We start from the raw sequence: 25472 nt of genomic DNA, 5'->3' as shown, positions 1-25472 counted from the left end.
GTAACCTTAAACAAAATATCAGAAATAGATATCTCTAGTGTAAGCTGCACAGTCAATTTTTCTACAATAACGAAAGCAACCCTTAACACAGGAATTAGAAATTGAATCTGCTATATCAAAGCAGCACATTTGCACTCGAAGAAAGCAAAAAAAGTCATGCCTTGCGTTAATTATGAACCAAAATTATGAACAGAAAGGTAGGTGTAATAAAAGCAAGCAATTATTATCTTACATATGGAAACAGGGATTGCAAAAAAAGTCATGCCTTGCGTTAATTAAGCAGAAAGGCAAAAATTTTAAATTTTGGACATTTAAATAGAAGCTATGAAAGAAACCAACTCTGTGAACACTGACTACATACAATCAATTAGATGCCAGAGAAAAAGAAAAGAAAAGTAGTGTACTTAGTAGGCAAGCAGTTAGCAGCATGAGAAAGAATTTGCAATGAGTTTTGGCAAGCTATCATCTTCTTCTTTCTTTTGTTCTAATTCATTAGTAAATTCAAAGGGAAGATAAAACATGAGAATCAAATAAACATATAAAATATAAAGGATAAAGGTAAAAATTCCTCTCTCCAATTTCGGAAGTGAGGTGTTGAAGCTGATGTGGTACAACGCTCCAGTTTATCATCCCATCCCATTATGAGTAGGTTTTCAAGGGAGCCAGAAAATTCCTCCAACTCCTATGAGAGAGGACCAATTTGCGATTTCTTCAATTGGGTAAGGCAAACTCTAATTGGTTAGTAATTGAAACCTTCAAAATATAATTTTAATTTTATTATTGATAGCAAAATAATTTTGTAGTATGACCGTGAAAACCAGAGTGAACCTAAGAAAAATCTTGTTTAATCTTCTTATAAGATACTGAAATAAAAAAGGACAGAAGGTGATTTGAATCAAAATTTAAACAAGATTTTGAAAATAAAATGCTGAATCGATATATCGTTAATTTAGTTCAAGGGTCTAGACATTCATTCCTATAAATCTATTGATCATCAAACTAACATAAATATCCTTACAAGTTAAGCAAATAAATTCAATATCATTTAAAGCTAAGAGAGGTCGAGGAGATTATGAGTAAATTAATTAGACAAAACTTTCTAATCAATTTCTTATCATCAAGAGAATTTAATATTGAAAAACAATTCTCATTCACTCGACACTAGCCTTAGGAGAAAATTCTATTAAATTTATTCTAAGCAACCATTCAAAAACTTGAACAATTTAACTTAGCTTATTCTTTTCTAACAAATTAAGGTGAAAGTTGTATCAATCAAGTTAATTCTTTTGCTTTTCATTCTTGTCCCTAACAACAATTATAGATTGAAAGAAACTAGAAAGCACATGTGCTATCTCAAAACAATTCAATTACCATGAAAAGAAATCAATAGCATAATGATAAATAAGTACTTGAATATGAAAGAATTACAATGAAAACGTTACTTTTCACAACTGCTAAGGGAGAGAAAGTCTATTTCTCTTGAACTGAACTCAAGATTTAATTGCTCATCCTCTAGGAAATTCCAGTAGCTAAGTCCTTTGTGAAAATTCCAACAAAAAAAAAAAATATCCCTTCTCACATTGATCTCTTGGTATTTTTATATCTTAATAGGTAGCCTTCATAATAAGATATCAAGGGTAAAGATTAGGAGGTTATAGGTTGTAGAGAAAATCTATTTGATCCCATTAGATTTTTTTCTTAACGATAATACTCTCAAACTGTTAGTTTTCCTTCAGATTAGGAGATAAAACTCGTCCTTCATCTTGCGTTAGACTTTTCATCTTGAAAACGATTCTTTCTGATATGGAGCCCTTCATAAACATTGTCACCCTGAATGTGCCGATGAATTTAGGCTTTTGAATTGCCTGACTTCGATATCTAAAGCTCAAGATATGTCCGTCGGAATATTAAGTGTGAAAACAGAGAATCTTGCTACAAGTAGGATTCCGACATGATCTTTGCAGTTCTATTTAGAGATCCAAATAAACTCGGATTTATGCCTATAATACCTTTCTGAAAAGCTTGATATGTGTACTTAAACTTAGATTAAGCCTACGTTCACATTCTGGAACTCTAACTTGGTAAAAAACTTATCACAAGAAGTAAAGTCCAAAATATAAAATGCAGAATTTCTTATCTTTTAGCAATTAATTCTCAAAGTTTTTTAGGTACGCCAAACTCATTAAATAACTTCTAATAAGCTCAAATAAGATCAAGAAACATTAAAAAAACATAATGTAAGGATTAAAATCATATGTATGTCTTGCATTTATCAAATTGCCCCACACTTATATTTTGCACGTCATTAGGCAAAATTCAAATTTACTTTTCCATTGTAAGAAATATAATGCCATTAATGAAAAACAATAAAACTCTCACATTTTCTGAAGCTATTAAAACCAATGACGTAATGATGTATGATGCTCCACTAGTTCTATTGAAACCAATGACGTAAAATACTCAAAACCAAACATAAAATATTATACACTCCTTCCAACCATTTTGAATTTTAAAAACATTAAAGCTACATTAACCTTTTCTATTGAAAAATTTATCGTTCAACATAACAAAATTTTGGTTCAAATTAAAAAACGATCTTTCACCCTTCCAAAACTTCAAACCTATACTAGAACTTTTATTTTCAAAATCTTTTATAATGATGTATGATGCTCCACTAGTTCTACGACTTGGATAAGACATTGTTTGGTTAAGGCTTGTAATGCGGGTTTACAATCAAAGAAAAAGTTTATCAACTTAAAGGAGGTCTCAAAGAGAATATTTATTAAAAAGTGGGCCGCTAGGCTACGTAACAAAAAATATCTTAATCATGTTTATGTACGCATGTAAAAATATGGTCTTAATGAAAATCAGACCAAGTTCTAAAAAAACAAGATCAATAAAAAAAATCACACAAAAAAAATAAAAATTGATATAGATGTTTCAGTCTTGAAGGTGGATTTGGGAAACCCGCGGCACCAACAGCACAACATGACAATAGGACACCATCTGTCCGTCGTAATCATTGGGCCGCTAGGCTACATAACAAAAAGTTTATCAACTTAAAGGAGGTCTCAAAGAAAATATTTATTAAAAAGTGGGCCGCTAGGCTACATAACAAAAAATATCTTAATCATGTTCATGTACACCTGTAAAAATATGGTCTTAATGAAAATCAGACCAAGTTCTAAAAAAAAAAAATCAATAAAAAAAATAAAAATCAATATAGATGTTTCAGTCTTGAAGCTCAAAGTCTGTGTTCAACATGGCATGACTCATAATGTACAACAAACACTTCAAGGCAAGGAAATACTAGTTGTATTCCAGTAGCTGCATCACCACCTTCAACAGCAGGCAGGTACCATCCATTCCAATAGACTAGCCATATAAGCTACAGAGAACCTTTTGATGCTGCAAACAGCTTTGAATCCCCTCTACTACATCCTCTGCTAATCCCACTATACAACTTAGGCTGTCCATTCCGTGTATCTCAAGCTGGGAAGTTGTCGTCCGAGTGTTTGGAGGAAAAGAAAAACGCTCACATTTTCTGCAGAATTCCAATATCAGCACCATCAAATTATTCAGAACTGGAAAAGGAATCTATAATTGCAGCCCGGACCTCATCTCAATCCTCTCTTCATTCCTCCTGTTCTTCCAGTTTCCTTTGCCTTTCATTCCTTTCTTTGTTCCTGTTTAATGGCCTTAAATCATTAGATATTTTCATTTCATTTCATTTATTTATTTGCTCTTTTGTCACCCATCATGTCTCATTGGGCCGATGGGCTCTCACAAGAACATGTTCAGCCTGTGCCCTGGCATCATAGGAGGACTTGGTCCATTTGTATAATGGATCCCAAGCCTATTCTGGTCAATAACCTTTTTTTTTTCTTTTTTTTTTCATATTTCAGGTGTAAAAACAAAAATATTGCAAGCTGTCCTAAAAAAATCAACAAAGCATAGCAAGTGGATTTGGGAAACCCGCGGCACCAACAGCACAACGTGACGGTAGGACACCATCTGTCCGTCGTACACATTTGTAGCCTCATGTTTTTGCCACCTGACTTTGCACTCCCTGAAAATCAGAAAGAAAGGCACCGGCCATGAAAAAGAAAACAAAAGGAATATCTCAATGGTCTCCCCCAATCTATTTACATATTCTCAATTGAGTCCTCCTTTTAGTGTTCTGGAAAAGATGGAGTATCTGAACTTTCAGGAGTCCAATTAACAATTTCTTTTTCTTTTTCTGGTAAAATTGAGAATGGTTAATTTGAAATTTCCCCTAGAAAAACCTTCAGCCTATATATACGTGTATTAAATTGGATCCCAAACTGCTAGATTTTATCAATTAGGTTTTGAAAATTGCTTATTTTTCTCAATTGCATCCCTTTATCAATTTCTATTGATAATTTAAATTTAATACGCATATTCTATACGCTAAAGAAGCGTTGACTTAACGCAATTGAACAGAAAAAATTATAAATATTAACACTGTACTAAAATGGGAGTCAATTGGAAGAAATTTTGATGGAAATCATAAGAAAGACCTGATATTTCTTAAGAAAACGTTGAGGATCAAATTGATAGAATTTATAGAATTGGACTCAATTGAGAATGAGTATATATAAGATTGGAACTAATCTAAGGTCTCCCTAGAACAGTTAATAATCGCCACCGAAATCTCATCTCAGTCCTTTCTTCATTCCTTCAACAGAGAAAGGGGAGCGGAAAAAATTTCAACGAAAAATGGGAGTGGTGATCATAGATGGATCAACAGTACGTGACTTTGTTAACGACGAGGCTCAGTTCAATAAGAGTGTGGACGAGGCATTTACAAAGCTTGACCTCAACAACGATGGAGTCTTGTCCCGCTCTGAACTCCGCAAGGCCTTCGAAACCTTGCGTTTGATCGAAACCCACTTTGGAGTGGACGTGGCCACAGCACCTGAGGAGCTCACAAATCTGTATGACTCAATCTTTGACAAGTTTGATTGTGATCAGAGTGGAAGTGTTGATCTTGAAGAGTACAGGTCAGAGTTGAAGAAGATCATGCTTGCTATTGCTGATGGGTTGGGGTCTAGTCCTATTCAGATGGCTCTTGAAGATGATGACCAGGGTTTTATCAAGCAAGCTGCTGATCTTGAGGCCTCTAAGCTCCCTCAACAGTCTTCTTCGGCTGGACCGTAAACTCTCTCTCTGCTGAGATCTTGTTGTGTTAATTTTGAAACCCTTAATAAAATGTGTGTAATATGCGTTACTGTCTCTGCCCTCTTGAAGATGACGACCAGGGTTTGTATCAAGAAAGATGCCAATCTTGAGGCCTCTAAGCTCTCCCTCAATAGCTTTCTTCAGCTTGAGCATTCTCTCTCTCTCTCTCTCTCTCTCTCTCTCTGCTGAGCTCTAGTTGTGTTAATTTTCGAATCCAATGTCAATGCCCCCTTCAATAAAATTTGTGTCATATGTGTGTTACTGTCTCTGCCTCTTTGATTTGCAATAAATTTTTGTTCCTATTTAAGAAATGGCGATCTTGTCTGAGTTTCACTTTTCAATTACAATATGGGATCTACAGGCTGATTAGATGTAATCCAGGCTTCAGAAACTGGGATGAGGCATAAAATTCCAGGGCCTCAATTAGTTTATGACTGCAATCTATGCTTTGATTTTGCACCTTAACTTGCCAACTTAAGCCAGTTTGAAGGCATTTGTCAAGGGTTTTGCATACAATTTGTTCAGATAGAAGCTTTGAAAGGATCCCCTGCACTGAACAGAACAATATCATTTCATTTTGTTGAATGTCATCTGCTCATCTACACATCATGGCATCCACTTCAGTCCTCAAGAATATGGTCTTTCCTACCAAGTAACTAGAGAGAACAGAACATGATTCCATTGATATGCTTATTCTCCACTAAGTATATATGCCAACTGCATCAAAATCTCAAGTGTTCCTTATTTAACCTTTACAGGGCATTTGAAAAAAGAAACCACCACATTCTGTAATGTGCTAAAGAAGACTCATCAACAGTATCAATAGTGAAATGACACTGTTCAAATCACCTCACTCACAAGCAATTATCATACAGAAATATCTATCTTTACACTAATAGTTAACTTCCCCAAATTGCCTGCTTTCCTAGACCAGATTTTAGACAACCAGAATGTATAGTCCATAAAATATAGTCGGAACACAGAGTTTACAATAACGAAAGCAAACTTAGCTGGCTAAGAAATTGTGAGAATTCCTGGTAGCCCTGAATCTGCTAATGAAGATGAAAGTCAATATTGTGAGACATCAATTTCAGTATTTAGATAATTGCTAGGTTCTTCTAGGTAAAGATTTACCTCTGCCTTCTCCACTTGTGTTTAAAACTAGGACTCCGTTGATGTTTTATCATCTTCAAACCCATGACTATCTAAATTAGCAGCAGCAGCAGGAGGAGTAGGAGGTACCAGAGCAGAGGCAGAAAAGGAGGAACAGTCTTCCTGACCATCACAATGTCTTGCCGCACAGCACAACCATACAGCTAGTATGGCAATACTGGAAAACCTAATCTTGCGTTGCAGATCCAAGATTTCAGCACACAACAACATCAATATTGGTTGAATTTCAATTGCATTTGCTTGACCATACTAGCCATGACAATTTTCTGAGCCACTCCTCAAGCTATTGTAAATCTGCAGCACTGCATTGAAATACAAAATAGAAGTCGGATCATCATTTCTCTGTAAAAGCAATCAATCCCATAAAAAAAAAAAAAAAACCTACAAAATTTTGCACAAAATAGAATCTCGGACGTCCCCTGACTTCATAATTACTAATCACTGGCGCTCAGCGCTAAATCTCAGACTACTGTCCACTGGGCTATAGGGTTGCTATGGGAAAACATATGTATCTGTGTGTACCAGCACATACAATTCCACCTTTCAAGACTACCAAGACACCCTTCTACCTCTCATTCCACATAATCAGATTCTTGGTAAAGATATGAAAATTCTTATTCTTTTGTAGCATTTGCTTCGAAACCTAATAAGATATAATCCAAATATGTAAATGTAACCCACATGACATTGCAAAAATAAATAAAGATGGTTCATCCAACAGTTTCAAAAACAGCAGATTCTGCAAATCACCATTCAATGGAATCGACGAAGTTCAAAGTACCGTAAGGACTCGCAATCTTCACCTGAGGTGTAGTCTGTAGCCAACATCTTGTGCCAGCAGCCATAATTGCAGGCTTGTATTTGTCTTCAGTTTTACTATACTGAAACCTCCACCTGTTAACTAGATTATACTAGTTGTGGATTTCCTGACAATTTTGATTGATGTTGGAAAGAGTACGGGGAAGAAAAAAAACAAATACGTCGCCTGAGAGATTCGAACTCTCGCGGGGAAACCCCATGTACTTAGCAGGCACACGCCTTAACCACTCGGCCAAAGCGACGTCAATGATGGTGATCCGTCTTAAATATTACAATGTAATGAATGAGAGAGAAACGTAGCTAAGATGACAAGAAAGGGCAGCTACCCAAGGCCACAAGAGGACATCACATCACAATATCACATAGATAGACCCCACCTAACCTCCTCGTTTCCTTTCCATCCTCCAAACTCCAAACTAGAAGCAAACAAATAACAAGTTATCCTTCAGATTCACATCCACATCTCACAACCCCCCCACCCCCCCCACTCCCTTCTTTCCTCTTTTTTATTACCCCATTATTGTTCAGGGAATCAGCCTAGCCAAGAAGAGATTACAACGCCAGAAGCTAAGTCACACTGATCAGAGCAACAAAAAAAGTACACCAACAATGTCTTCCACCCCAACAAATGAATGGCAAACCTACTGGTGTCATGAATGTGACCTCAGCATCCACCTTCTCACCACCACCACTCCTCTTTGCCCTCACTGCCACCATGACTTTCTTGAACTCATGGACCCCATTCCCACCTCCACCGCCGCTGACACCACCACTTTCCTCCTTGACAGCCCCTCCTTCCTCAACTTCCTTCAACATCTCAACACCAATAGCCATTGCGATTGTGAAGATGATAATATAAACGCCACTATTGACTCTATCATCCCCACCATAAAAATCACTTCTTGCATGCTAGAAATGGATCCAATGCTTGTGTGTGCAGTGTGTAAAGATCAGTTCTTGATTGATGTTGAGGCCAAGCAGCTGCCCTGCAGTCACTTGTACCATCCAGGCTGCATTCTCCCCTGGCTTTCTAACCACAACTCTTGTCCTCTCTGTCGCTTCCAGTTACAAACGCCAGTAGTCAGAGAGGAGAATTTGGAAAATTGGTCTCCTGATCATCCTCATCATGATGCTAATCATGCTCATGTCGGGGTTTTGTCCACCTCTCTTCCTCCACACTTTTGGTAATCTTTCAATTTCTTTAATTTTAAAGTTTTTTTTAATAAAAAATACTGGTGGGATATATTTTTTCATGTCAGAATTATGTGGGTTGCTTAGATTTTAGGGGTGAATGCTTGGATTTTTATTGACTGTTGCATGTTTTTCTTCACATTGGTTTTGTTTCTTTATGATATTGAATTTGTGCTTCTGAATTTTGTTGATTTGCTGATTTGAGTAGCAGTAATTAGGATTGTCTAAACTTGTTTTATTAGGTTATGGGTATGGAAGCATAATTTCAACGTTGCATTGATCTTGGATTGACTGTGTCTAACTGCTAACCTCACACAATTTCTGCTATCTCTGACAATTCAATAGGAGTATGTTGTCTGCTGTCTTTTTACTTGCTGTCCCTATTTTAGGTCAATCAAAAAATTGTTTCATTTGAATTCAAAGTCCTTCTAAATGCTTCTGATTGAATTTACATATATCAAATCGATGGTAATACTTTCTAGTTACTAAATTTCAGCAATGATAGCTCGCTAAATTTTGCCTTGCTCTTGTTCTTGGCATATATATGTTGAACAGATTTTGTGTCTGTTTTCAACCATGTTAAAGTAATTTGTTTCCTCATATTAATGTTCTTGCTCGGTTCTAATGAACTTAGTCCTGTACAAAAGTCTATAAAACCGTGTTGTGGATGAGAATAGAGTAAAGTTTCTTCTCCCATTATGACTGAGCATACTGCCTGGTCAATTTCCTGTAATGCATTCTCGTTGAACATAGATGACATACAGGGTGGTATTCATGGAATTTGGGAAGATAGACTATAACGCAATTAAAATCATACCAAACTAGAAAGCTAAGCCCTGAGGGATAGGGATAATCTACTGGTTTTAAGCTAGATTTGTATGTATGGAATTTGATTTCACAAATCATTTTCTTGGATATAACTTGATTCCAGATCATAACATTCTAGTTGGGTGAGATAAAAGAATGACCAGAAAACTAATTCATCCAGTTGTATCCTCGGATGAAATATATAGATTTGCAACAAATTTTAATGTATAGAGAGAATTTTCAGAACTTGTACCAATGAAATCTAGACCATGAGAAGTAATGTTTTGGATGAGGATGGATGACGAGATTCTTCATATACTGTAAATCTAATGGTGCTTGAAATTCTCATAATTAATATGTAGTCTTTGTTTAGGACAAATACTCTTTGTAGGTTTTACCTGATGTGCAGTAAATTCCTTCGAATTATCATCTATGAAGCTCCAGCTTAGCCTGTCATAGGATTGTGCCTCGTAAAGTTGGCAATCAGAGAATTGTGCTATTAATCTGCAAAAGAGTTAATGGATACAGAGACTGCTATGATTATTTGTTGATTCCTAACAACGAACAAACCATTTTGGCAGGGCATAATATAGATTAGGAGATCTTTGCAAGCATGTCTAGCTCTGGCATGGTGTCCCTGCACAATTGGGATAACCAGGTCTTGTTAGCAAGCTAGTTAGTTAATTTACGCATATATGGTACACTGTTTCTTTATATCAGGCTGAGACTTGGTATTGGTCATTAACTAACTAATACATGTCCATTTCAGAATTTGAATGCAGGTAAATAAACGCTTCTGGGGATTTTGGGTTTTTGGTTTGGAATTGATCGAGTGAAGTGTAAATCAACAGTGAACGATTGTGTTACACAAAGAACTTGTGATGGTTGTGCATCTCCTTCTCCCCTTCAGACTTTCACTATGGATATTGTAAAGTAATACCTTGTTTGGGATTGGATTTTGGCCAGAAATACAGCGTGGTTGAATTGATTTTTCTTCGTCCTATCATGTTTTCTTCATCTTGGGAATGCTTCAAGTTCAAAAATAGTTCAGATATAATATCCAATTGCCTGATTTTACCAACTTTAGTCCTTCGAAAGCGTTGCAAAAGGCAGCTTAGCTGGCTCTTCATCATTTTATCTTAATGAGGAACAAACAACAATAAAAAAAAGTTGGCAGTAACTACAAACTTCGAAAGTCTACCTAATATTTGTTTCGGCCGTTAAAAGGTCTAATAATCATTTGAGCCCTTTTCAGTAAAAGATCGTGATCATCAGATTCTGGAAAAAAAGTAACCTTTTATATACAATTACTATCAAATCTAATTTGTATTTGCGTAGCATCAAGGTGCTTGTGGGGGCAAATCCAGTAGTTTAGGCACCAGCTTTTGGCTAAGGATTGAAAATAATGTGTCACGTGCAGCAAATGGACAACACGGAGCGTTGTGGAGCCGCATAATGCCTTGGAAGCAAACACCTTCTGCCTTGGAACTCGTCCTTTCTTTCTTTCTAGAGATTTTGATATAACAGCAGAAAGCTCTCTCGAGTCTCGTGTTGTATAAGTAATCTAATCATCATTCTTCATGACCCCATCAATAGAAAGTTTGATCAGTTCTTTAAGAAATGAAATCAAGCATTCATTAATTTGAACCATTAAATGCACGTGAAACTAAGCCTAATCACGTTCACTGAACTCTGAATAGTTAGCAGGATTCCATGTTTACTTTTCCATTGAACAATAGTAATTATATCCCTACCATACCATAAACCAAAGAATTAGTAATCGCTAATGTTCTTGCGTAGCTGGTGATGTTGACCGGTGAATGTTTAAGGGCTTTAATTGTAGACCATGAAATCAAGATTGACCAGGTCCCGTAGTAAACCCTACCTGGAAACTTCCACGCGATGCCTTTGGGGCGGTAAGTTTCGGCCAATTAGTTGCTGTCTGGGCACGGAATACAGAGGGTAGGACCCTGTCCTTACAATTGTGTGAACATCAAGTTGTTATCATCCTACACGTATCTATGCGTGGAAAGGATTAAAGATTATATATTTATACATGAACAAGAAGCCCACTTGCCCAATGATTCAAAGTTTAAAAAAGTGAGCCTCCCAGTCAAACGAGCAAGGCTGAAGGCTGATGCCTCTCACTATATATGCGTGGTTTTATGAGATGAAATTGGAGCAAAGGATTCGGCAAGCTATTCAATTGTGTGTACACTGAGACCAAACGAAAGAAATATTATGATGATGGAAAGCAGCACAGGGGACATGTTATTGAAGGTGGGGGTGTTTGTTGCGGTGCAAGCATTGGTTTATGTCATCCTTTCAAAATCATCCAATATTTTCTCCAAGACACATAGGGAGAGGAGATCATCTAGCTTCAAGATAGCTCGCTCTGTTAGCATCCAACGGATTCTTGCTGCTCTACAAGACTTGCCTGCTGGTGGTGAGTTGTCTCCTGCTTCTTCAAAGACCACGCCAATGCAATCCCCTACTGTGGAGAGGTCTAAAGATCGAAGGTCTTGTTTTGCTGATTAATTAATTGATTAGGCTAGCTAGCTAGCTTCATATATATACTGGGTTTTGATCAAAATATACGTGTTGTGATTATAGCTAGAATTATAATTTTATTACTTGTGCAAAATTGTGTTTAATATATTGCATGCATGTATGAGGATTTGAGTGATTCTTTAATTTATTGGTTCATTTTTCAGTATTGTATCAATGTTCATATCAAGAATATACAGTTTGAAGTTTGAAATTAGTTAATTTTCTATAGAATGCGTACTTTAAGTTATGTTTTTTTTTGTGATCAAGCTATTTGATGCTTTAAAATTATGTTTAGTATTATATATAATTGAAGAGGAGGTGGTGGAGTAAAAGGAAGAAGATGAATATAGGAACAAAGTAAAAGGGAGAAGGGAGGGATGAGGCGAAAAGGATTCAATGTCTTCCTAGCTAGATATGATTCATTCCTAGCTAGTTAAAATTCATTTTTATTAGTTCTCATTGAGATGAACATTAAGTCTTGTTTAACTTAGTCATTAAATTGGAAGAACTTGATAGGTCAATTCAAAACTTAGTCAATTTGGAATTTAGACTGGTCCAAGTTAAAGAAATAAAAAGAATGATCTCACCTAACCTAATCTAGTAAAAATCATGGATTTAACATCCTTATGTTTAAATATCATATATATTATGGTTATTCTCAACTCTTTGACAAAAAAAAAATCTATTTTTTAGATTTTATTTTTATATTTCACATGTCCTTGCAGAAAATTTAATATAGTTTTTTCTATTTTTAAGCATACTAAATTATTGATATTTACTCTAATCACACATTTAATTTCAAATCTTATATTTGACCCGACCATCATGGATCACATCTCATCTCAATTTCATTTTTAACATTCCAACAACATACATATATTCTTTCTTAGTATCAAACAATCATGTTACATAGCAAGTGAATGAATTTAAAACATAAGTTTTTACTAAACATGTTTTTAAATTTAAAATTAAACATACAATTCATCTACTTAAATTACTTCATTAATATATAATAATCAACATACCATACACACTATTATTTACAAGTAATTAATCCTATTCAAAAGCTTAAAACATCTAGCCTGAAACTTAATACCATACATCTCTAAAAGATATAAAGTATATTATTAATTACATTTCTTAATTTATTATCAAGCTATAAAATTTATTATACTAGAACATAAAGCTCCGCTTGGCTTGTGAAGAACTTGTAATGTGAATAACTTGTAAGTGCACAAATAATAACATAAAGATTTAATAATAATAATAATAATAATAATAATAATAATAATAAACAATACATTTTGCCAACTATATATATCTACATTATTTTCCTAATATTTTGATCAAATCAACACCATTAACCCATATATTTTAAATTAACATTTAATATTTTCAACTATTCTACATTGTTGCCGCAATTTCAGCAAACTTATTTGGTTGCCTATATTTTAGTTATTTTTTTATGGTTGTGAATAATCTAGCTATTTCCTCACAGATACCAGTTAATCTAGTAAACCTATTTGGTTGTTAATAATTTAGCTATCCCCTCGTAGATCTCAATCAATCATTACATTCGCGACATTATTCCTCTCTTTACTTTACATTTCCAACAATCGCTTCACATCTTGTTTATAATAATACCACTTCATAACTTTTAAATTCAAATAAGATGATGAACACCTATATACACCTCTAGCAAGTCAATCCCCTCCAACTACAATCGCTCCAACTCTTGGTGGCTCCAACTCTTGGTGCCTTTCATAGTTTTCAAAAAGAGAGGCAACACATCAATATCTTTTCAATCTCAAATGTTACATACTTAACCATATTACTATTAATTTCTTTCAATATTTCTTTGCATTATTTACCATATATCAATTTACATTTCACCAAAACTATCATATATTAAAATGTAACATTTTACTGTAATATCACAATCTTTCTTTATCCATCTTCCAGGTGTCACCTTATTAATTAATTCATTAACAATATTTCTTTTTTGGGTATATCCTCTCCTTTAATTTCCTTTCACTTTCCTCCTAGGTACAAAAGAAAGAAAATGTGCAGATCTCAAAAGTATTATTTATTTATTTAGAATCTCAATAGTCTTAAATTAAATTTGATCGTGCTGCAGATTCCTTGGTAAATAATTAATTAAGGGGGACAAATGCGAGAAAATGATATAGTAGCGTGCATTATATAATCTCATGCTTTAAACAAAAAATATTAAATGAAGTAGGTTAAGATGCATCGGTCAGTCTACGTAGCCCAACCCAAAAGTTTCCCAGCAAGTTAATGGTTTTAAGAATTTTCTTTTCGGAACTTGGAAATTAAAATTTTATATATATATATATATATATATATATATATATATATATATATATATATATATATATAAAACTAACTGTAAGCAGGATGAATTGAAATAATATTTTTTTATTCTTCAAGCATTTTTTATTTTATTCAATTTTTTTTTAATTTTATATTTACTATGTTTTAAAAATTATATTTTATTTAGATTTTAATTCTTGAATTTGAAAGATGAAAAAAAATAATGATGGAAAGAAAAAAATGTTTCTGCTACAATTTAACAACAAAAAAGGCAAATTATCTTAGCTTCTTAACTTTAAATATTCATAGAAGATGGAAGATTCTAAAGATTTTTATTTTATACGAATTATTCAAGATTATTATATAGATTTTTATTCAAAGATGGAGTTTGGTTTTCTTTGATTGTCAATTTTAAGGCAATATATTATATTATTTATAAATTAAAAGTAACAAACTATCTAGATGGTGGCCTAGTGGTAAGAGCTTGGAACCAAGAGGTTTATTCTCTCTGTGGTCTCAGGTTCAAGTCATGTGGTTGCTCATATGATGGCCACTGGAGGCTTACATGGTCGTTAACTTTAGGGCCCGTGGGATTAGTTGAGGTACACACAAGCTGACCCGGACACCTACATTAAACTAAAAAAAAAAATAACATGAATATATCACGTGTGGAGCACTCGATAATAAACCAATTATTTTAAATACCAAAGGAATCATTTAAGCATCCATAATTTTTACCACCAAGTCTTTCGAAATAATCAAGCTTCAATCAAGTTGGTTGGACATTTAAATTAAAATGAAAAAAAATATATATCAAGACCGTGTCCTCAAATTTATTCGTTGATAGTAATAACTCACATCCTTGTTTTCCATGCTGAACCAACTTGATTGAATGAATTTTTTTTAGATAATTATTTTATTTAATAAGTAATAAATATAATATAAATATTGTTAAATTCAACTTGAAATTCTACTCACACTTAACTTGATATATATATATATATATATATATATATATATATATATATATATATATATATATATATATATATATATAACATTTTTTTTAATCCAATGTAATATTTACATATCTTAATATTGATATGATACACTATAGTATTTATATCATTTAATACATATATAAATACTTCAAATATATATTACTATTTTGTTTTTTATTGAATATTAAATAATAATAAAATAATAAATACTTATATGAATATCTAAAACCCAATAAATATAGTATGAATATCTAAATTCATTATTCGATAGGTAACGAGTTCTTATGAAAATAAAAAAAACTCGACCAATGGTACCTATTATTGTCCTTGTTTGTGGTATCGTGTAAATGTCTTTTTCTTTTAAAATATCTTTTTCTTTTCTAGAAGGGTTTTCTGTTTTAAATAATAGATCATGTACACGTGATATGGTAACAATATAGAAGCCCGAAGTTATTACACCAATCTAGATAAGTTAATCTAGAACTCGATTGATCCATTTCTTGATCTGAAATGGATTAAAAGAAAGTTAATTTAGAGTTGTCCAAATTAATTAAGTCAAAACTAGATTTGACTTGTAAAAATATTAAAATTATATTATTTTAATTTTAAAATTTAAAATGCTTATTTTTATAAATTCTAGTTCATTCAATCAATTCATAACTGCAGATACTTCTTGTACAAGAAAAGGAAAATAACAAAAGAAGCCAAAGAAAGCTGCAAACCATTTAACAATTATGTCAAATGTTAATCACGTATTGTAGACAGTGACCTCCAAATATTTGGTGAAGTTTACGTCCGGGGAAGGATATGTGTGAAAACAAGCATTTTGCAATTACTTGTGCTAGTTGCCACGCTCCTATACTAAGGCTAAAATACTTTTCTAAGCCTTAATTTGGTATAAATTTAGTATTATCAGCTTGTAATATTACTTGCTCAAAGTCAAATAGAATTCAAATCAAGCTAGCTAGTTTTTAAAATCAAGATTTTTAGAAGAAAAGGAGAAACGTAGGAGAATTGGAGGCATTGTAGGGTTCGTACCTGTTTCCCAACTTTGCCTAAATTATCTTTTAAATGTCCATTAATTTGTTTCTAAACTTTCATAAACAAGGTGCGTGGCTAATCAATTAAACAGAAGAAGGAGGGGGAGGAGGGGGAGGAGGGGGAGGAGGAGACGTCATTTCACAAAAATCCCAGTATTTGATTATTATTATTATTTTTTACGTACCTCAAATGAAATCTGTATAAAAAAACCAAGAAAAAGTCTTGCAATTTATCTTGATTTTCCAAGACTTTTTAGCTATATAAAAACTCCAACTTGTAAAGTCAAACTCTTTTTAGAAAAGTTGTAACAATTTTTAATTAATAGTCATGATCCAATGAGTTATGATAAAATATTTTGGAAACTTTTTGTAGCTAGCAGAGGAGAATCCATGACAAAACATTGCGCGAGTTGTAATCGGTTGTTAGGCTAAAAAGACAACTTAACAATCATCTTGATCGTGCATGCCCTGTTTCCTTTTGGGTTTTTTGCATAATTTAATCCAACTTATTAATAATATATCACCTTCTAATTACGCATGCTTCATGTTGATACAAATCAACCTCCTGCTGGTTCTCTCCATTACCAGTCAAAAGTACTCACACCTTGTTTCAATGTCAAATAGTTCTTGAATCCAAACTTGTGTCTTAATTTTGCCAATGCAGCTAACTAGTTAATTTTGAACTTTGCTTAGTTTCTCAGTAATATTAACGAAAAGAAAATCTTAGTTCTTTTTTTATCATATCAAAAAACTCGATTTATAATTAAACTTAAAATTTAAATCATGAGTTAGTATAGTAACCTTTAATTAACCTATTTAATTTAAAATAGTTTTGTTTCAAATTTTTTTAAAAAAATCAAATCAGTCTCTGGCACGACATACAATGGGTGAAGAAAACTAGCTGCTGGTATTTCTTTCCTCCTCATTAAACAACCAAATATATACACACATAAAGGATTTAATCTCATCATGCATGATGCCTTCAAATATGAATTGTAATCACTGAATTTATAAACAATTTAAATACAAAACGAAAGCTAGTTGACGGCCTTTATAATCTTTGAGAGTTAACCATTGCTGGTTTAGTTAATTCAAATAATCTTTCTATCCAATTGTGGCATATGTGACTGGAACATGTAAATAAGAGGGACGTCAAGAAAAAGTTAATCAATCGAAATTTTTTGTATAATCAGAATGGTGGATGGACGTAATTCATGCAAAAAACAATTTTTTCTCATCAAGTCCATAACTAAAAAGGATAAATAAAAAGAAGATTCATTACAGAAATTTAGTAGAGGCCAAGACCCATAGCATGGGGTCTAGCAAAATGCCAAGCTCAATCCCTCTTGGATTTGGCTATATATCAGGCTCAAGCGCTTATGAATCTAGCAAGATATTATACCTAACTTCTTTGGGCTCGGTTGTGTGCTATGCCCAAACATCTGTGGATTTGGAAAGATATCAGATTCAACCTCCTTGAACTCGACTATGTGCTAGACCTAAGTGCCTATGGATATGGCGAAATGTAAAACCCAGCCTCCTTGAGCTCGGTTACGTGCCAAGCCTAAAACGCCAAGATCAATGCCCTTTCGAGCAAAGGATTTCTCTAGATACAAGCATTAAAGGTGAGAATCTAGGTTCATCATGTTCCTACACCGTAGCTGTGTAAAAAGTCTTCTAAGAGTCTTCCATACATCAATTAGTATTAATGTTGATTATAATGGATGATTTCATCAGTATTAATATCATGTGTAGATTGATGCAGGGTCATTTTCTATAGACACGTGATACTTCCATCAACAATTAATGTCATGTAAGGAAACACTTACAACCAATATTAATGTTGATTATAAGGGTCTTCCTCCCACTTTGATATGAAAATTGAAAAGACCTACGACCCCTCATGTAAGAAAATAGAAAATTCAAGGTTATAAATACTCTATGAATGACTCAGGAAAGAGGTTTATCATCTTCACTCTCTTGCAACTTATTCTCAGCATTTATCGTGCATAAATTGAGGATAAACTTTCTTGTTCTTAAAATTTAATGCTCATTTACTACAACTTCTTATAATAAAGTCACTGATTTAATCATCAAGGATCCTAAAGATTCTCAAAAAAGGATTGTTTTGCAGGAAATTCAGTCCTCATCACAGCCCCCCAGATTCTTCAGTTATGAAGAATAGAAGATGGACATGAACATGTCATTATCCATCATTCAAATGTGAAAAAAAAATAACTTCCCTAATATTTTGAATTTTACAACATCATAACAGAAAAAAATTAATTAAGCTGAAATTATGTGAACATTGTGTTAGGATTATTGCATGCCACTACTAGAATATTTAGATTTACTAGTAGGATTATTGCATGCGACAAGCAATGTGGTTGATACGTACGTGAATAACAATTAGATAAAATTAATTGATTAATATTATAAATAAATGGTGTATCTATAATTTTATCATCATCAAAACATATCAAATAACTATATCTTAATTTTAAATTGTTGATCTTTGTCTTAATAGTAGGGTAATCTATCAGAAGAATAACTTGCTAAAGTATTGGTAAATGGGTAATCGACATGGTAGTGGAAATTAATAACATTTTAATTTTCTACTTAATTATAGTTGAAGTTAATCCTTCCAAATTAGAAAAGAACACTTAAACTAATCTTTGAATATTACCAAGCAGCTTGGATGACGGCAAATCGATTTGGCTGCTTCATAATTTTTCTTTCTATTCATTGCTAAGTCAAATTGATGTGTTGGCAGCGTTTTTGCAACTCTCTCATCCCCATCATCATGACTACACAAGCTTGGCAATAAACTTGTTGAAATTAATACACATTTAATTAATTAATTTTATCGTATTTGTTCATGTGTCAACGCCATTTTTTATCACTTATTTCTTCTTGAAAACTGTCAATTTTTTTCTTAAAAAGAAAACAAAAACGGGGTAGCAACGAGTTTTATAACTGAAGTATCAATTGAGAAATCCCTCTAATACATGAGAGATAAATTCACGTATGAAGGCGTAAGAACATAGAGAGGTGTACATGCAGAGCATGTTTTTGTCGGAATAAACCCCAGTTTCTTGACCCGAAAGGAATTATATAAAATGATGCCATGGAGATATAACTACATAATCCTATGGGGATGGATTCCTAAGCCCGATCCATAGAGGTGATAGAAGAGACAATTACGAGGAAAAGTAGAAAGAATCATGAATTTCCTGTGACAAATCTTGGTGTCAGCCATGGTATGATCTCTGCAGGATCATGACTCTATGAGCATGTGGGTTTCTCATGCACGAGTCTTGTGTGTGTCGTCGTCTCCGATTTGATTCTCAGTACACAGCACAGACTTTTGCAATTGTAAGGCGTCTGCACTGCCACCTTCACGTGCACATCCACAAGCACACATCAAGCGGTTACTCTCTCTCAAGACCTCACCTCACCAGCCTTGCTAGCACCTTCCCTAATTTGACAATTTTCTTACACGCTTATTGTTCTTGTTAGATATCCCAGTCATCTTGTAGTATCAACCATGGTTTCTGAACTTGATCCGGGGTTCTACCTGATGTAAGGCCTGGTCAAGGATTAAGTGTGTTGATCAAGGTAGATCATTTTTAAAAATAAAATAAAATAAAACTATATTATTTAGCCCCGTTTGTTTGCTGGAAAATAGTTTTTTTTTGAAAAGTGAATTCCGAGAAAGTGAATTCCGGGAAAGTGAATTATTTTTCGATATTTGGTAGTGTAATAAAAAATAAGTTGAAAAACATTTTCCAGTGTTTGGTTATGTCATGGAAAATGAGCTGGAAAATAACTTATTAATGTTTTATTTTTTTTTAAGTTTATAAAAATAATGAGGAACAAATCTTACAAATTTAAAAGTTGAATGAGAATGAAATTGAAAAAAAAAATTATAAATTATCTCAAATAAAATAAATAATAATCAAAATAATAGAAATCAAATCTAAAAAATAAAAAAATTGAAAGATGAAGAAATTAAAATAATAATAATTAACATTTCATAAATTATTTTAAATAAAATAAGTAACAATCAAAAGAATAATGACCAAATTTAATAGATAAAAAATTTTAATTAAAAAATAATAAGGAAAAAGCAAATAACAATTATAAAAATGAGGACCAAAGTTAATATAAAAATTAAATTCTAAGGGATGAAATTGAAAAACAAATATTCAAAACAAAATATATGTAGCAATCAAAAGTTTGAGAACCAAATTTGATTAATCAGCAAATAATATGACATTTCTAAATTTTTCACAACTTCCGAAAAGTGTTTTCCGCTCAAAATCAAAGGAAAACACTTTCCTGGAAACCAAACCAAATTTTTATTTGACTGGAAAGTGTTTTCCGTTGATCGGAAAGTATTTTCCGTTGATCAACTTTTCTAATGGCAAACAAACACAAGAAAGTTTGGAAAGTGGTTTTCTGAAAATCACTTTTCAGGAAATAAACGCAGCTTTAACTGGGTTTTTTACTAGGTTTTGTCTGGTTTGCGAGTTGATCTGTTGAATCGACCAAGTTAATTTCAAGTTAATTTTTTTTTACACTGGCATGAGTTAGATAATAAGATAATCGGGTTTTAAGTTAATCTGTCGAGTCAAATCGAGTTTAATAATGGTGGCATCAATATTTAAAACAATTTTTTTCTCAATTAAGTTCTCACATTGATTTAATATATTCAAGGAGCTGGTTTTAAAATTTAAAATAAAAAATCAGAAAAAAAAAATAAACTTTAACTATAAAGTGGTCTGTCTCTTAAGGTTTTTCTATAGTGTTGTTAATTTTAATTGATCGATAATCAAAAAATTAGAAAATTAAATCATTAAATTTGTTTGAACTCCTTCCTTCGACATTCTGTGTTTCTCTTGTCACTAAAAGTTCGAAAGTCAAGAAAGTTCCTAAAGATTGAATAATCATAATGAACTTGATCTGACAAGGTTCTGTTTTATTTTAATAGCATATTATAAAAACCCCAAAAACTCTGTGGGCTGTAATAAGATGGGAATTGAGATAATTAATGTGTTATATAGTACATGTACGTAGTATATACGTATTTTGTACTTGGCTAGCTGCAGGAAGGCAAAGGCAAATCAATGTCAGTTGCTGGATGGTTTATTTCATTGACCCTTGTAATTCTATATTTGTGATTCTATGAATATCCAAAAGACAGCCTTATCGACCCTTAATTAATTACCAAAAATCCTTTTTTTTTTTTTAATCAAGTCAATTGCCCGACTTCTCTTCTATTTAAGCCTCCGTTTATTCCCTGCAAAAAACAACGGACACGTTAATTTCATCTGAACCTGGCTAGCTGCATGCTACAAGCCCCGGCCCTTCTCTCTTCTCCTAGCCTTCTTTCTTGCTTTATTAATTGTAACTTCGTATTGTGTGTGTGTGTGTGCAGCCATGGAAGGCATAGTAAGGCCACGCTCATGTAACCCTAGTTCATCAGCTTCTTCCAAGCTAGGCATGCACAGAGAGTCACATGTAATATCACAGTTGATCAAGCCCAAAGTTCGCATAATTCACGTATTTGCACCAAAAGTTATAAAGACTGATGTTGCAAATTTTAGAGAGCTTGTTCAAAGACTCACTGGTCAACCTTGTGGAAGTGAAGGCATGATCAAGAAGAAAGCAAGAAGCAGTGCTCCAGGCAAGAGAAAGAAGACCGGTTCCTCAATATGTGAGTCAAGCAAGAAAGCGATGCAGCAGCTGCCAGAGCTAGGATTGCCTAGTTTGATGAGAGGAGAGAAACTCAGGGTGGAGGTGGAAGCAAATGAGATGTTGGGGGGTCAGAATTGTTCGAGTAACTTTAATTCCCTTGATGGGTATGGAGATTTGAAAGGTTTTGTACCTGATGTGAGTAACAACTTTTCTTTGACAACACCTAATTCACAATCTTCTCATGAAATGGATGGTTATGAAGACACGCACCTTTCTTGGCAAAAGGTGGATTAGTTTAGTTTGAGGGCAATTATCCAAAAAAAAGTTTAGTTTGAGAGGGCATGGCCGGTTTTATTTTGTGTTTCTTTGTTCTGTCAGTCAATGACTCTCTCTTGCCAGAAAAGTTGAGATGAAATTAGATATTGTTTCTTTGATGGGTTTGCAGGTATGGATGGCGCCTGATTGATTTCGTCATATATAGTATGGGGCTTGCATGGACTTCCTCGATCTTCTTACATGGTTTCTCCAGGTTTCTGTTTCATGGGGTTTGCTTAGCGAAACAGCACTATGGAGGATTGACTTCAAGAACTGGGTTCATTGGGGGTTTCTTTTCTTCTTCTTCTTTTGGCTTATATGCCTTTGCATTATTGACTTTATGATCTGATCTCGACCATGTACGCATTGAAACGTATATATATTTTGCTGATCTTTTATATTGCATGCATTGCACTGAGCAACTGGACTTAATTAATTGGAATTGCATGCTTGCTTTGTCATTTTTGCTGATGACTATTCTCCATTAATTTTTCATTTTTTCCTTGAGTTTGAAAAACTGGGAAGGCTGTGAGGCAATAGCTACAACCCTGTTTTTTATTTGTTTCTTCCTAGACTTGGAATCACATGCTTGCTTTGGTATTTTTGCCTAAGATTTTGCTCTCAGTTTGATGTGAAGTGGAGAGGCGTTCAGGGAGGCTCCCTAAAACCCTATCCTCTCTCCTCCTCCTCCTAGTTTTTCTGTATTATCATATGAATTAAAATGTTAACTGTTGGATAACCGAGAGTTCATTCTATAATGTTGGCCAATCATGGTTAGCCATGCTGATAAGACAACAATATTCATATTAGAAATCAAGATTCATCTGGTGTCATTTCGCTTATTGCTTAAGCTTGTTTATCAACAGAGTTCTATCCATTCTTGCTCGAAATGTAAATCTTGAACCATTCGATCAATTTTACAGTGAAAAATAAACGCAGGCACCAAGAATTCCGTTGAAAGAGCATATCCAATAACTTTCAATTGTAATCCTTTTGAGTTTTACAAACTCGAGAGGAGAAAATCCAAAGTTTCAGACAAGACACAAAGTCAACACCTGCCTCTGTCAACTTCCTTAACAAATAAATCTTGAAAGCAGCTGCTAATTGAACACCTTCCATGTTTCTTCAATAAAATATCTAGCCGCCCCAAATTGCAAGATTACGGTGATGTGTGCTACTTTGTGAAATCTTATACTACACTCAATATGATTTACTTCCGTTTGTCTTATAGTATGATCATACATGGACAATCATAGACCAGAAAATTCAGGAGAAATGTCTATTTAGTCTGACAAGCTCACGCCCACCTCCTCTCTAAACTCATAATCTAATTAGCTCGTTTTGTTGTTTCTCTTTCGTGTTTGTTTAGAAATGGCATCATGCTGTTTTTAACTGACTTTCATTAATCCGAAATGTATTAAAATAACCAGAGAAAACAATGTGAAAAGAAGAACATTAGAAGGAAACTGCCCCAAGCTATGCTGAGAACAATGATCTCATAGCGTCCATTGACTTGAGATTTTGATGAGAAGAGGGGAAACTGGAGATCCCTACAATATTTGACCAGTAATAATGTCAAATCTTTCAGGATGCTAGATTATCATCCTTTACACACATATAATTCACATTACACTATGCGGAGGACCAGTTGTTTGTTCATACAAATGCAAAGAAGCATGTAAATTAGAAGAGAAAAAAATTGATGATGATGATAATGTTAAAGCAATCCAAATTAACATTAAAAAAAATACAAACATATATAAGAGAGAAGGAGACTAGGGTTTTCATTGATCATTTTATTCTGAAGTTATTGTTTTAACCTAAATATAAAGAGATTATATATAGGTTAAACTAAAAGTATTATTCTACCATTAACAAATAAAACAAAATAAATATATTTCTTAACATCTCCCCTCAAACTCATGATGCGGCAGCTACAAGCATTGAGAGTTTGCCAACTAGAAAACGACAACGAGAAATGAAATGTGAATTGGTAAAGAAATCTGCAATCTGCAAAGAAGAAGAAACAAAAGGCAAAGTAATGGTGTCATACTTAAGATGATGACGAATAAGATGACAATTGATCTCAATGTGTTTAGTTCGTTTATGAAAAAACCAAGTTGTGAGCAATCTAAATAGAACTCTGATTGTTATAATACATAGAAGTAGGATGAGAAAGACAAACTCTCATATCCACAAATAACCAACGTAACCAAACAATTTATTTGGTAGTAGATGTCATAACATGATATTTTGTTTCGGTTGAAGATTGAGATACAATATATTGTTTTTTGCTCTTCCAAAAAATAAGAGAATCACCTAACAAGATACAGAAGCCAATAAGAGACTTGCAATCTATGGGATCACGGTCATGATCAGCATCAGAGTATGCACGCAGCTCCAAAAAAGAGATGGATAGAAGTAAAAGACTCTAAAAGACTGTACCCCGTTTTTAGTACCCTAAAGATATCGTAAAATACAAAGAACAATTTCCTAATGAACGGTAATAGAAGAAGCAACAAACTAACTAACCATATGAACAGCATATGCAATATCTAGACGAGTAATAATGAGATATATTAAGCTCCCAACAATAGTACAGTATAAAGTAGGATTTGTCAAAGGTAAACCATCATAAGAAAAATACTTTGCATTAACCTCAATGGGAGTATCTACAGTCTTGTTATCAGTAAGTCTAGCCCGCTCAAGAATATCTGCAACATATTTCGACTTAGAAAGAAGGTAACCTATGGGTGAGTAAGCTACCTCAATACCCAGGAAATATCAAAGATTACTCAAATCCTTCATTTCAAACTGTCTAGCCAACTCTGTCTTCAAAATTGAAATACCATCAATATCATCACCAGTAATAATCATGTCATCAACATATAAAGACAGAATGATAAGACCTGCACCAGTGCACTTAATAAAAAAAGCAAAATCATGACTACTAGAAATAAATCCAAGAGACGAGATCACAGCAAAGAATTTCTCAACCCAAGCACGAGGTGCTTGTTTGAGACCACATAACGCTTTCTTGAGCTTACAAACTGTTAAAATAATTAAGATAAAACATAAAAAGAAGGCTAGAATTCTGAATGGTCTGTTTATTATGAGTGCTTAGTCTTAACCTAAATACAAATAAAGTATATATAGGTTAAACTGAAAGCCTTAATAAATAAGACTACATAAATATTATTTAACATCTCCCCTTAAACTCACAATGCGGCAGCTACAAGCATCGAGAGTTTGCCAACCAGAAAACAAAAACGAGAGATGGAATGCGCCTTGGTAAAGAAATCTGCAATCTGAAAGGAAGAAGGAACAAAAGGTAAAGCAA

At 33.5% G+C, this 25472-nt stretch overlaps 3 protein-coding genes, 1 long non-coding RNA gene and 1 other non-coding gene across 8 annotated transcripts; 3 read left to right on the top strand and 2 right to left on the bottom strand.

The window, feature by feature from the left end:
• Positions 1-4638: 4638 nt before the first annotated feature.
• On the top strand, positions 4639-5513 carry LOC18095005 (uncharacterized). Its single transcript, XM_006369416.3, has one exon. The coding sequence runs from the start codon at positions 4741-4743 to the stop codon at positions 5179-5181; it is 441 nt and encodes a 146-aa protein (XP_006369478.1). The 5' UTR covers positions 4639-4740; the 3' UTR covers positions 5182-5513.
• A 365-nt stretch (positions 5514-5878) lies between these two features.
• LOC127905487 (uncharacterized) lies at positions 5879-7541 on the bottom strand. 2 transcript variants are annotated; one of them, XR_008059573.1, is made up of 2 exons: positions 6761-7541; positions 5879-6677 (listed from the first exon to the last, which is right to left on the bottom strand). It is a non-coding gene; the product is annotated as an uncharacterized LOC127905487 (long non-coding RNA). The 2 variants fall into 2 exon arrangements; XR_008059572.1 differs by having other exon boundaries at positions 7179-7541.
• Positions 7355-7436, bottom strand: TRNAS-GCU (transfer RNA serine (anticodon GCU)). Its single transcript has one exon. It is a non-coding gene; the product is annotated as a tRNA-Ser (tRNA).
• Positions 7542-7644: 103 nt separating the features above from the next.
• On the top strand, positions 7645-10193 carry LOC18095004 (probable E3 ubiquitin-protein ligase RHC2A). 2 transcript variants are annotated; one of them, XM_006369415.3, is made up of 2 exons: positions 7645-8378; positions 9962-10193. In XM_006369415.3, coding segments are annotated over exons 1-2 (576 nt in total). In that variant the 5' UTR covers positions 7645-7803; the 3' UTR covers positions 9963-10193. The 2 variants fall into 2 exon arrangements, with proteins under 2 accessions (XP_006369477.2, XP_052310062.1); XM_052454102.1 differs by having other exon boundaries at positions 7670-8378; positions 9774-10193.
• Positions 10194-21419: 11226 nt separating this feature from the next.
• On the top strand, positions 21420-22537 carry LOC18095002 (VQ motif-containing protein 18). Of its 2 annotated transcripts, none has more exons than XM_024610185.2 (2): positions 21420-22012; positions 22263-22537. In XM_024610185.2, the coding sequence occupies exons 1-2, from the start codon at positions 21560-21562 to the stop codon at positions 22281-22283; spliced, it is 474 nt and encodes a 157-aa protein (XP_024465953.2). In that variant the 5' UTR covers positions 21420-21559; the 3' UTR covers positions 22284-22537. The 2 variants fall into 2 exon arrangements, with proteins under 2 accessions (XP_024465953.2, XP_006369475.3); XM_006369413.3 differs by having other exon boundaries at positions 21420-22102.
• Positions 22538-25472: the final 2935 nt, after the last annotated feature.

The sequence above is a fragment of the Populus trichocarpa genome, chromosome 1, assembly GCF_000002775.5.
Source record: "Populus trichocarpa isolate Nisqually-1 chromosome 1, P.trichocarpa_v4.1, whole genome shotgun sequence".
Taxonomy (NCBI): domain Eukaryota; kingdom Viridiplantae; phylum Streptophyta; class Magnoliopsida; order Malpighiales; family Salicaceae; genus Populus; species Populus trichocarpa.
The sequence above is the reverse complement of the archived record's forward strand: the minus strand, read 5'-3'. Positions and strand labels throughout refer to the sequence as shown.

Excerpts from the sequence above, each read along its gene's own strand:
- LOC18095002 (XM_006369413.3), top strand. The coding sequence starts at position 21,560 with ATGGAAGGCATAGTAAGGCCACGCTCATGTAACCCTAGTTCATCAGCT. Across the intron at positions 22,103-22,262 it reads CGCACCTTTCTTGGCAAAAG|GTATGGATGGCGCCTGATTG; the intron begins GTGGATTAGTTT and ends ATGGGTTTGCAG.
- LOC18095004 (XM_052454102.1), top strand. The coding sequence starts at position 7,804 with ATGTCTTCCACCCCAACAAATGAATGGCAAACCTACTGGTGTCATGAA.
- LOC18095005 (XM_006369416.3), top strand. The coding sequence starts at position 4,741 with ATGGGAGTGGTGATCATAGATGGATCAACAGTACGTGACTTTGTTAAC.